The sequence below is a fragment of the Maniola jurtina genome, chromosome 24 (genome assembly GCF_905333055.1).
Source record: "Maniola jurtina chromosome 24, ilManJurt1.1, whole genome shotgun sequence".
Lineage (NCBI taxonomy): Eukaryota > Metazoa > Arthropoda > Insecta > Lepidoptera > Nymphalidae > Maniola > Maniola jurtina.
Window position 1 is genome coordinate 9,384,399 of NC_060052.1, and position 10,545 is coordinate 9,394,943.

The window sequence follows — 10,545 nt, forward strand, 5'->3', positions numbered from 1 at the left end:
AAAATCTAAATCCACGCGGACAGTTATTATATATTCAGTAAAAACAAGAGTTAAATAAAACACTTTTCAAATAATTCAAATCAATTTATTAAGTATTATTACTATTAACGTAGACATATTTTATTTTATATACCTAGTTATAATGATTTTTTTTGCAACGGAAAGTTTCTGGCAGTATTGAATATTAATTATTAATAATCTTCTGTAAAACAAACTTACATAAAATCTACACTCTGACTTTAAGAAGAGTGAGTAATGTTTTACTTATGTACCTTTAGCAGCTGATACCTGTAAATTGGCCATTTCTCAGAAAATAAGTAAATACGGTTTGGTGCCTCCGAGATCTTGCTCTATTATAAAACAGAAAGCTACGTAAGCGTCAAGAATTCTAGGTCAACAAAATTATAAAGAGCTGGACATGGAAAACTGACTGAGGAAAATGTTCAAAACCTTCCTTTTGTTTCATTATTAGCCAGCTCTCGAAGTGGTTTTCGTTTTTTTATAACCTAAAATTAAATGAATTTATTTATGTCTTGCTATTAGCTAGTTAAAAATGCAAAACTCCTTACGATGATAATAAAATTTAAAAAAACATCAGTAAAACATGAGAAATTATTTAAACTCACTTGTACCTCAAACCTGAAAAATAATTGTCCCTTCTTGTTATGTTGTCTATTGTCAAATAAAGAAAAGTGTAATATTACTACATATTTATTAGTAGATAGATACCTACATACAATTTGAAAGTGCTTAGTGCTTACTGGTTGATGGTATTTAGGATATCCTTCAAATATAGTTGGTATTGCATTTTTAAACCAGAAATATAACAAGACTCTTCGAAATGATTGGAGCATAGACGAGAATATTCCTTTGGCTCCCAGTTTTTTCGTTTAATGGCACTGATCCACGCAGTTCTAAATTCAGGACATTTTGGAAACCTACAAAAGTATGCAAATGTTATTAAAACGATAAAAGACAAATTTGATTTTATCGATAAAGTGTGTACACATCACTAAAAATAAAGCCTAAAATAATGCATGAATTAATATTAAATTACGCTATAAAACGTGATTTTTGTCAGTATTAGGTACACGAGATAATTACACTTATAACATGTAAATCTTTAATTTTTAGCGATTTTCGGAATAAAAGTCGCGGTTGGTATCGATGAAATAGTTATTAAAGACTTACCTATGAAAAGGCAATTCAGGAACTTGGACGCCTTCTTTCTTATATCTGGAGGCACAAAATACAGCGTCACACATTTGGTTTTTTAGTTTTTATCTTAATTTTAACCCAGACTTTTGTGATTTTTAAAATTTTATAAAAACGCTGCATCAAATCCAATGTTTTGCCTTCCGATGGTGACAACTACTGTCACCAGTTACACATATTATAGTGCGTTGTCAGACTTATATGAGCTATCGCTTTTACCCGAACTGAGGTTCCGTGAAATAGACCGAGATAACAATACCTAGTTGACACATGGATGTACAAGAGCGGCAACAACCTATATGACCCCCTCCAGTCATAATTATATCTCTATGGGGTCCATACTTGTATAGTTTCCCTAACTTGTTATAACTACAAACTTGACATTCTAATCTAAGGCTAATCTTTATAAAGCCAGACGAGAGAGAAAAAAAAAAGCAATGAGTAGTGTTTCAGAATTTTGATTTCTGTTTGATTCTTTTTTTCCTGGTCCGTGGACTATAATAGTACGTCTATGGGTAGACTATTTTGCTTAGATATTCCTTATATATACTTAGTCTGTGTTCCTGTGAGACAGATCACTCACTCTTCAACATAGAGATAGTAGGTATATAAACAACCTTCATCCAAGCTCTTCAATCACTGATTCACTCATTCTTCAATTTCATTTTATAAACAAAAACATACCTACCTTCAAAGACGTCAAGTTCGAATTTTAAATCCTTGGTCTCTTTTTTTTTTTTTTTTTCTTTAAATCTGGCTTTACTCTGATAAGCCAATGTCAAGTTTGTGATATTTTCAAGTTATTGAATTTATACAAGTATGGACTCCGTCTGCGCCGGCGCCCGCCGACATACGCGCGGCGCCCCTTTAGAGCGCTTCCCAGTCAGTTCCACCACCAAAAAACACCAACTAACACAAGAACCAGCCACTCTTAACAAAAAAAAGCACTCCAAACAAGCACAGCACGCGCGCCAGCAAACGCCATCGCAGACGAAGTCCATCCTTGGTCTCAGAATTATACATAATAGTACAGTGCCTTGGTGTCTAGTTTCTTCCTAAAAAAATTCAAAACAAAATAAACAAGAAATACCTCACGTACCTCACATCACGCCTTTCGTGCCGGTTGTGGGGTGAACAGTGAACACTAAAACTTGGTTAGTGACTAGTGTTTTATGTTTCAAGGACTAATTAGTTAAACTAAGGAAAACTTGCAAAGCGGTTCCTATTTACAACTCGGTGCGGATAGATAGTGGCGGCAGTGGAGTAGGTATTCTGCGGGCAGCGGCGGTCATGTCGGACGGCGAAGCTATCACCAAGCCGGCTCCAGGAAGCGCCCACGACGCCAGCGATGAATCAGTGAGTAGCTGAGTTGCTTTGTCTATGATGACGATGATCATTAATAAACGCATCTCCTTATGATACCTACCAATAGGCAATATTATTTACTTAGCAGGTAGATCATTTTCATTTATATCATACTAGATGTTGCCCGCGGCTTCGCCCGCGTGGATTTCGGTTTTTTAAAATCCTATAGGAACTCTTTGATTTTCCGGGATAAAAAGTAGCCTATGTCCTTCCCCGGGATGTATCCCATGTCTGACATGACAGTGGTATACATTTTTAGACCTTTAGGGCTAATTTCACCAAACAATTCTTAACAAGGCGCTAGGCGAAATTAGTATGATTATAAAGGGAACCTTTGTGCAAAATTTGGTGCTTTTTATTTCTAAGGGTTGGCTGGAGGTCGCCGATAAGTGAGAACTGTTCTATTTAGATATGTGAGAATAGAGTGACCGACGGCAGGGTGCAGAGTCCGACCCCGAGGAGGTGAGGAGCAGGCTGGAGCGCTACGAGGAGGAGCTGCGCGCGCTGCGCTGCCCGCTGCCAGCCGCCGCCGAGCTGCCCGCCGCGCGCTATCGGCTGCGCGACCTGCTGCCGCGCGTGCTGCCCGCCCTCGAGCGCTACGACACCGCCTTCCTCACCGACTACCTGGCCGTGCTGTGGCGCGAGCGGCCCGCCGAGATCGAGCGCGTCACCTGCGATGTAAGGCTCGCGTCCATTCACCGCCCCGCGCTGTACTCGTTACATCCGTACTAATGTATCACACGATGCACGGCAGGTGATGGCGAGCATCGAGGACGCGCTGCGGCAGCAGGCTGGCGCCGAGGAGGACGAGAGCTGCGCGCTCGGCGAGCAGCGCGTCGTGCTGTGCGCGTTCCTGTGCGCCGCGTGCCTCGCCGACACGCCACGCGTGCGCGACGCGCGCCCCGCACTGCGCCAGCTGTTGCAGGGCACCAGCGAGAAGGAGGTGAGATCGCTCCCGGACACTCTGAAGCCGAATGCGACGCCGGTGTGGTAACATGCGCCTCTTGTTGCAGCGCGAGCTGCTGGCCGAGCTGTGGTGGCGCGCGCTGCCGGCCGCGGCGCTGATGCAGCTGTCGGACGCCGTGCGCGCGCCGCGCCGCGCCGCGCTGCACGACGCGCCCTCGCTCGCCGAGCTGCTGCTGCGCGCCGCGCTCTGCCGCCTGCCGCCCGACGACAACGGCTCTGCGCCGGAGGTGAGGCCGCCGCCCCCGCCCGCCGCCGCCCCGGCCGCATGCCACTACAGTCCCGTTCGCGTGTGCGCAGTGGGAGCTGGGCGCGCCCAAGCTGGAGGACCTGGAGCGCGTGCTGGCGGTGTGGGAGCGGCAGCAGCAGTCCGCGCCGGCGCAGGACGCGGAGCGCGTCATGCTGTTCGGGCGCGTGCTGGCCGTGGCGCCGCCCGCGCTGCGCCCGCCGCTGATGCGCCGCCTCGGCGCCGCGCGCCCCGCGCTGCTCGACGACAAGCTCGCCGCCGCGCGCGCCGACAGGAAGGTAACATTCTGGACGCGAACGTTTGTTATAATTGTTTACGCCCAAATCATCCATCCCCTACGTGTTCGGTCTGCATACAGAGACACCATCGTCTCATCCATCTATGAGCCTATATGTGGCCACTGCTGGACATAGGTCTGTTGAAGAGTGCGGGCATCCGGCCATCGGTTCTGCAACAGGCATAGCCTATCTACTGCTACTTCAACTTGCCGATTTTATGTCTTTAGACAATGAAATGAAACAATACACCTGATAGAAAAATTTTAACATTCTTCATTCATTCTAATAAATTTTTTAAACGGCATAGGATTTTCGCACTTGAGTTCTATTAATAGATTATTGTGGATACCAACATTGTGTAGTCCTAATATCCAATTTTTGACCCACTTTCTATTTTTCAGTTTTTTTTTAATACTACATACTTAATACCAGCTATAGTAGTATAGCAGCAGCACGTATCTTGTACAGCTTGGCATCATTGATTTCAACTGTCTGAATCTGGGTCCTCTATCAAATTACTTGCATGCAACAAATGTTGCTCACACTTGTGTAAACTCTTTGCCAAGTATTTCCACAAGTTGAGCCGCTCGCAGAAGCAGCTTGTGATAGAAATATTGCTCGTAGTGTAAGCAGTTCTGGAAGTACTTGTGGAATAACTTGCCACTTGCCAGTTCTCGCTAGTCTAAACCTTGCTTTAAGGCCGACAACCCAGTTGAACACTTCGATTTGCCCTCATTGCGCGTCATAGAAACGCCCAACGACTGAATATGGGGCAGGCCAGCTGTCAGTGTCCATCATCCACTACACGCGAATGTTCGAATCCCAGTTGAGTGGAGGAGGTGTTGACGACTACGTAGAGCATAGAGTTGAGCGACGTAGGAAACTAAACAGCTGTGTCGGCTCAGGTCGGCGTGTGCAAGCTGCAGATCCTGTTCGGCGCGGAGGACAAGCTCAACATCCACAAGCCCAAGACGCCCCTCAAGCACAAAGCCAAGAAACGATAATGACTGCATTATCCCTTTGTCCTGCACCCAACAAGCTTAGTCACCGGGAGCTACCCGCGCACCACCGGCTGCAGGGGAATTGGTATTTACCCACACACCCATTGTGCTAGGATCTGGAACTACCAAAAAAACAAAGTAGCAATAAGTGTAGGCTGTTTTATTAGCTTTTATATAATAAGTATCAAAGCTTTAATAAAAAATATCAAAAAAGTACTTTAGACTTTTAAATATCACTTTGTAATCACTTCTCTTAAATAACAATACTAATTAATATGTTTGGCATTTTATAATAACCAGCTGTGGGCACGTCCCAGCCGCCGCATGCCACGAGCAGGGATGATGGCTACGAGTCAAATCAGCGACTTGTTATCAAACGTCAAAACGCTCACTTACTAAAGGAGCTTGTATGAACACAGGTGTGACGTCATGCACATTTGATGTACTTTTTAGTTACTTAAACTGTTAATTTAAAATGGTAAGAAAACTTAAAACTAACAGCGGGCGTGGATTTTACGAATTTTAGAAGATTACTGGTTTTGATAATTAACATTAAATAATTTATTTTTGACTTTGACAGGCATCATCCCCATTGTGCATACTGAGATTCTAAATAGTGAGAGTTGGATCTCGCAAACAAGTTTCTTTGTTATCTTTGAGCATTCATGTCTGATGAGACAACGCCCGAGCGTCGCTTCACTGTCGATGCGAATGTTCTCGCTTTGCTCACTTTGGGTCGACGGCGGCGCACGAGCATGCTCTTCCAACACTTCAGGGCACGCGACGACAGCTCGCGGTCGTATATTATGTCGATGCATATCTGCGGCTACGGTATACATTCCGTTGGCCACAATCACTTTGACAGTTGCATTGTAACCACCACAGAGCGCAGATCACTATTGTATCACATGAGGGGTGCGGCGCGCGGGCAGTGGTCACGCGAGCGGCAGGTCGGCGCTGAGGCGCAGCAGCGGCAGCGCGAGCGCGGCGCCCAGCAGCGGCCGCTCGTACGCGCCGCGGAACTCCCAGCTGTCCACACCACAGGAGTCAAACTTAAGTTCAGTGAGAAAATTTTGTTCCAAAGTAGGAAAAATACGGGCGGCACGCGGTGCCTTTGCACCAGCTGCACTTAGTTACATACACTATCCATTTTAATATTATAACAAACAACTTCCTTTGACCGTTTCGTACTAAACTTTAACACTGGATTATTTGCGGGCTGCATCAGCGGCTCCGACGCTGCCGATGTTCATGGGCGGTGGTAATCGCTCGAGGGCAGGTGACCCGGTTAATTACTCTCCTCTTTATTTCTATTTAAAAAAATAGTTACCCTGCGGCCGCCAGCGCCGCGCGCGCCGCCGGCTGCAGCGCGCTGACGCACGCGTCCAGCGCCTCGAGGCCGCGTCGCGCGCCGCCTGCCCGCGCCGCGGCCGCCAGAGCGCGCCCGATGCCGCGCCCGCGCCAGCTGCCGACACCACACTTGGCTTTACGGAAACGTAGTTTAACATAGCTGCGGCGTCGGCCCGCGGTAGGCCGCACCGCAGGCCGCGTCTGTCTGTGACAGGCCTAACACTTCGTTAGCGCGACTCAGACGTCATAGTTGGTGACAGATGATTCCTGTGGTGTTGTAAGTTATTCCATCTCATCGGTACTATACCATCGTCCGTAAGACCAAGCTAGTGTGTAAGTCACAACTCACTCGGGATGCACGGCCAGCGCGTGCAGCCAGCCGCGGCGCGGCGGGCCCCAGAACTCCGACACGCTCACCGTGCCCACCACCTGCAGCATCAATGACCATTACTTTAAAAAATAAATACTGCTGGAATTGTATGACAAAAGCCATGAATTCAAAGCTACTTCACTTGTGAGTAGCCGGCCTCCTGCTCGTCGTGTGGCTGGAAGTGGATCTGCACGGCGTCGCCCGGCGCCTGCCGCAGCGCGCGCACCTCCGCCACCAGCCCGAACTCCTCCCCGCGCACGCGCTGCACACACACATACTCTGTGCACATTACGTTCAGTACACGCCCACACTTGTGGGTACGGGGTTGACTCTGAGAATGCTCTGTCCCCGCTGTACACATAATATGTACCATATCTACCTGGAAGGAAATACTACAGACAAACTTTAAAACTTGCTAATCCAATCTAAATTTCAGCCCAATCTGTCCAGTAGTTTTTGCGTGAAGGAGTAACAAACACACACACAAACTTTCTCCTTTTTCCTGTCATTGTGATTGATGTATAATATAGTATATATCTTATGAACAAATGACTACAACTATCATTTTAATGTTCATCCCATGACAAAGTGTGAGTGGAAACATGTTAAGCTGTAGCTACTGTTGGTGGGAACAGCTCACCTGTGCATGTTTGTGCGCGTGCGCCTGCTGCGCCGCGACCACCGCCGCCGCCACCAGCAGCGCGGCGGCAGGCGGCAGCAGCAGCAGCGCGCCCGGCGACACGCCGCAGAAGATGAACAGCACCGCGCCCGCCAGCACGCACACCTCCAGCGTCAGCTGCACAGCCACAACCCAAGCCATCACATAATAATATCACTGCAGGCCTGCCCATATCTAATTCTTGGAAATGACTTTTCAGTAAAGACATTCTCAGTACTAGCCTGGAAGTAGGATATCAGTTTTTTTTTTAAAGAATATTAGCCATGTTAAATGACTAATATTACCCTTACCTACTTCCCCATTCCTACTCACCCTGTACATTAGAAAGCGCATAAATAGAGCCATCCATCCTACCTCAAAATGCATATTAACGTGTCAGTTATTTCACCAACTGGTCTGGTTTTGTTCAACAGCTTATATGCATGTCAACAGTGACACAGGTGCTATCACCTAGGACAACCATCAATAAATTGAACCAATGATACGTCAGCGAATAAATACCTCTTGGAAGAAGAAAAACAAGAACGCGTCCCACGTGTGGGCCGCCGCGCCGCGCCGCACCAGCTCCGCGCGCTGCGCCAGCTCCGCGCCGCGCGCCGCGCGCACCCACACCGAGCACGACATCCTGCACACGACTCTGTTGATGATACCTTCATGCGTAGCCGGTCACTGGTGGTTCCCTATACATCACCTCGTCAATATGATAAGCAACAATTATATTGATGAAAGAAGAATGAGCAAACGAAACACAACACAATTAGTTTGCACGTACCTACATAGATCTAACTTTTTTGAATTGAATGATTTGAATTTGAATTTGAATTTTATTATGATTTGCTAGTTAAATAATCATTTTACTGCCTTTCCTAAACCAGAAGAACAAGACAAAACAGAGGTTGTAGATAAAAATCATAAAAAATAACCTGAACTGAAAGTGGATTAAATAAACAAAACAAAGACAAACGTCAAATGTGACAATTACTTTACTCTATGATGACAACAAAGGTAGTGATTAGTAGGTAGGTACATACTCTTTGATGACAACCACAGAGTTCTTAGATGAATGAATGAAAATGGTGAAAACTACAGATAAATGAATAAATGGACTTCGTCTGCGATGGCGTTTGTTGGCGCGCGTGCTGTGCTTGTTTGGAGTGTTTTTTTTTTGTTAAGAGTGGCTGGTTTTAGTGTTAGTTGGTGTTTTTTGGTGGTGGAACTGACTGGGAAGCGCTCTAAAGGGGCGCCGCGCGTATGTCGGCGGGCGCCGGCGCAGACGGAGTCCATACTTGTAAAAATTCAATAACTTGAAAATATCACAAACTTGACATTGGCTAATCCAGAGTAAAGACAGATTTAAAGAAAAAAAAAAATGAATAAATACAGACCAATAACATACAGTTTATAACTATAATACTCTATAACTACTTACTAATAAATAAAATTGAAGTGTCTGTCTGTAATTTCGAAATAACTACCTCATATTATATGGTTCATAGCTCATATGGTTATTTGAACGATACCATAACTGAATCACGCGTTTTTAAAAATTTTGTCTGTCTATCTGTTTGAACGGCTGAACCGATTTTGACGGAACTTTCATAGACAAGTAGAGAATTAGCCAAGGACTACTATCTTTTTTTCACTCGTCTGGCTTTACAAAGATTAGCCAATGTCAAGTTTGTAGTTATTTACAAGATAAGGAAACTATAATATAAGTATGGACTTCGTCTGTGCCAGCGCCCGCCGACACACGCGCGGCGCTCCCTGAGAGCGCTTCCCAGTCAGTTCCAGGATGATTCCAGCACCAAAAAACACCAGTGAAACACAAAAACCGGCCACTTTTAACAACAAAAAAACACTCCAAAAAGGTACAACACAAACGCCAACACAGACGAAGTCCCAAACTATCTATATACTTACTAATTAATAAAATTGGGGTGTCTGCCTGTAATTTCGAAATAACTAGGTATCTTATGTGGTTATTTGAATGATACCAAATCTGAATCACACGTGTTAAAATTGTCTGTCTGTCTGTTTGTTTGAACGGGCTAATCTTCGGAACGGCTAGACCTATTTTGACGGAACTTTCATAGACTAACATAGGCTACTTTTTAAACCAACTTTCAAAAATGGAGGAGTTGCGTTTTTCTATGTACAACGATATCTTCGAGATTTCTGAACTGATTTGCGTAATTTTTAGGGTTCCGTACCTCAAAAGGAAAAACGAAACACTTATAGAATCACTTTGTTGTCTGTCTGTCCGTCCGTTCGTCCGTCGTGCCTGTCAAGAAACCTATAGGGTACTTCCCGTTGACCTAGAATCATGAAATTTGGCAGGTAGACCGTAGGTCTTAAATAGCACAAGCACAGATTTCTATTTATTTTTATGTAAAATATTTTTGATTTATCATGCAAAATGTTAGTTCCAGTGTGCCTGGGTGCTGCTGGTCGCTTTTGGAGTAATCCGAGGGAAAGAGCAGTACTCGGGCCGGTACACCCCGGTAACATGGCTAACAATTTCTCTTCGGGAATATTGTTGGCTATGGCTAATGACCTGGCAGGGGGGCGCCGCTGGGGTTTAGTGCCACTAGGTATTCGGACCGGAATACCCACTAAATTAGTGGGTATTCCGGTCGCATCTCGGCCGGTGAGTCCCACATACCCTCCCTCAGCTGGCTGGCTGGCTGGTTGGTCTACGGCTGGCTGGTCTACGGCTGGCTGGCTGGCTTCCGCTGGATGCGTAAATGCATTCCCCAGCGATAAAAAAAAAAAAAATTGTTCCATAAAAAATTTGTTTGTCGAAACTGTCAGTTATAAATTATTGATATTGAAGGTATCTATCTAAACCAAGTAAAAGGTTTGTCGTTGACCTCGAGGACCCAACTCCTCAACCCTGATGCTGTAAGGAATTGCATTCCTAAATCATGGTGATCCCTCGGTGTTTCTAAAGCATCATCCGTTTAAATGTTTTAATGTGGTACATACAGTAACATGTAGCATCCCGGGGATGGGCTATCACGGAGAGCCTAGTTGTGTCCTGGGAAATCAAAAGTTCCCACGGAATTTTTAAAAACCTA

The 10,545-nt window shown here is 45.4% G+C and overlaps 2 protein-coding genes across 8 annotated transcripts; one reads left to right on the forward strand and one right to left on the reverse strand.

The window, feature by feature from the left end:
* The first annotated feature begins 2,181 nt into the window (after window positions 1–2,181).
* On the forward strand, window positions 2,182–5,285 carry LOC123877497. Of its 2 annotated transcripts, none has more exons than XM_045924296.1 (6): window positions 2,182–2,571; window positions 3,004–3,258; window positions 3,335–3,523; window positions 3,594–3,773; window positions 3,844–4,068; window positions 4,974–5,285. In XM_045924296.1, the coding sequence occupies exons 1-6, from the start codon at window positions 2,506–2,508 to the stop codon at window positions 5,070–5,072; spliced, it is 1,014 nt and encodes a 337-aa protein (XP_045780252.1). In that variant the 5' UTR covers window positions 2,182–2,505; the 3' UTR covers window positions 5,073–5,285. The 2 variants fall into 2 exon arrangements, with proteins under 2 accessions (XP_045780252.1, XP_045780253.1); XM_045924297.1 differs by having other exon boundaries at window positions 3,019–3,258.
* On the reverse strand, window positions 5,213–8,435 carry LOC123877498. 6 transcript variants are annotated; one of them, XM_045924302.1, is made up of 8 exons: window positions 8,292–8,435; window positions 8,245–8,256; window positions 7,970–8,148; window positions 7,430–7,585; window positions 6,932–7,051; window positions 6,769–6,848; window positions 6,400–6,534; window positions 5,213–6,098 (listed from the first exon to the last, which is right to left on the reverse strand). In XM_045924302.1, exons 3-8 carry the CDS (start codon window positions 8,090–8,092, stop codon window positions 6,005–6,007), a joined length of 708 nt encoding a protein of 235 aa, XP_045780258.1. In that variant the 5' UTR covers window positions 8,093–8,148; window positions 8,245–8,256; window positions 8,292–8,435; the 3' UTR covers window positions 5,213–6,004. The 6 variants fall into 6 exon arrangements, with proteins under 6 accessions (XP_045780258.1, XP_045780259.1, XP_045780260.1 ...); XM_045924303.1 differs by having other exon boundaries at window positions 7,970–8,093; window positions 8,241–8,256; XM_045924304.1 differs by having other exon boundaries at window positions 7,970–8,105; window positions 8,241–8,256.
* Between the last annotated feature and the right edge of the window lie 2,110 nt (window positions 8,436–10,545).

Bases quoted from the DNA above. Each gene is read 5' to 3' on its own strand.
- LOC123877497 (XM_045924296.1), top strand. From the start codon at position 2,506: ATGTCGGACGGCGAAGCTATCACCAAGCCGGCTCCAGGAAGCGCCCAC. The intron at 2,572-3,003 runs GTGAGTAGCTGA...ATGTGAGAATAG, and splicing joins ACGACGCCAGCGATGAATCA to AGTGACCGACGGCAGGGTGC. The intron at 3,259-3,334 runs GTAAGGCTCGCG...GATGCACGGCAG, and splicing joins TCGAGCGCGTCACCTGCGAT to GTGATGGCGAGCATCGAGGA.
- LOC123877498 (XM_045924302.1), bottom strand. From the start codon at position 8,092: ATGTCGTGCTCGGTGTGGGTGCGCGCGGCGCGCGGCGCGGAGCTGGCG. The intron at 7,586-7,969 runs GTATTTATTCGC...GTGGCTGTGCAG, and splicing joins TGTTTTTCTTCTTCCAAGAG to CTGACGCTGGAGGTGTGCGT. The intron at 6,849-6,931 runs GTGAAGTAGCTT...TTGATGCTGCAG, and splicing joins AGGAGGCCGGCTACTCACAA to GTGGTGGGCACGGTGAGCGT.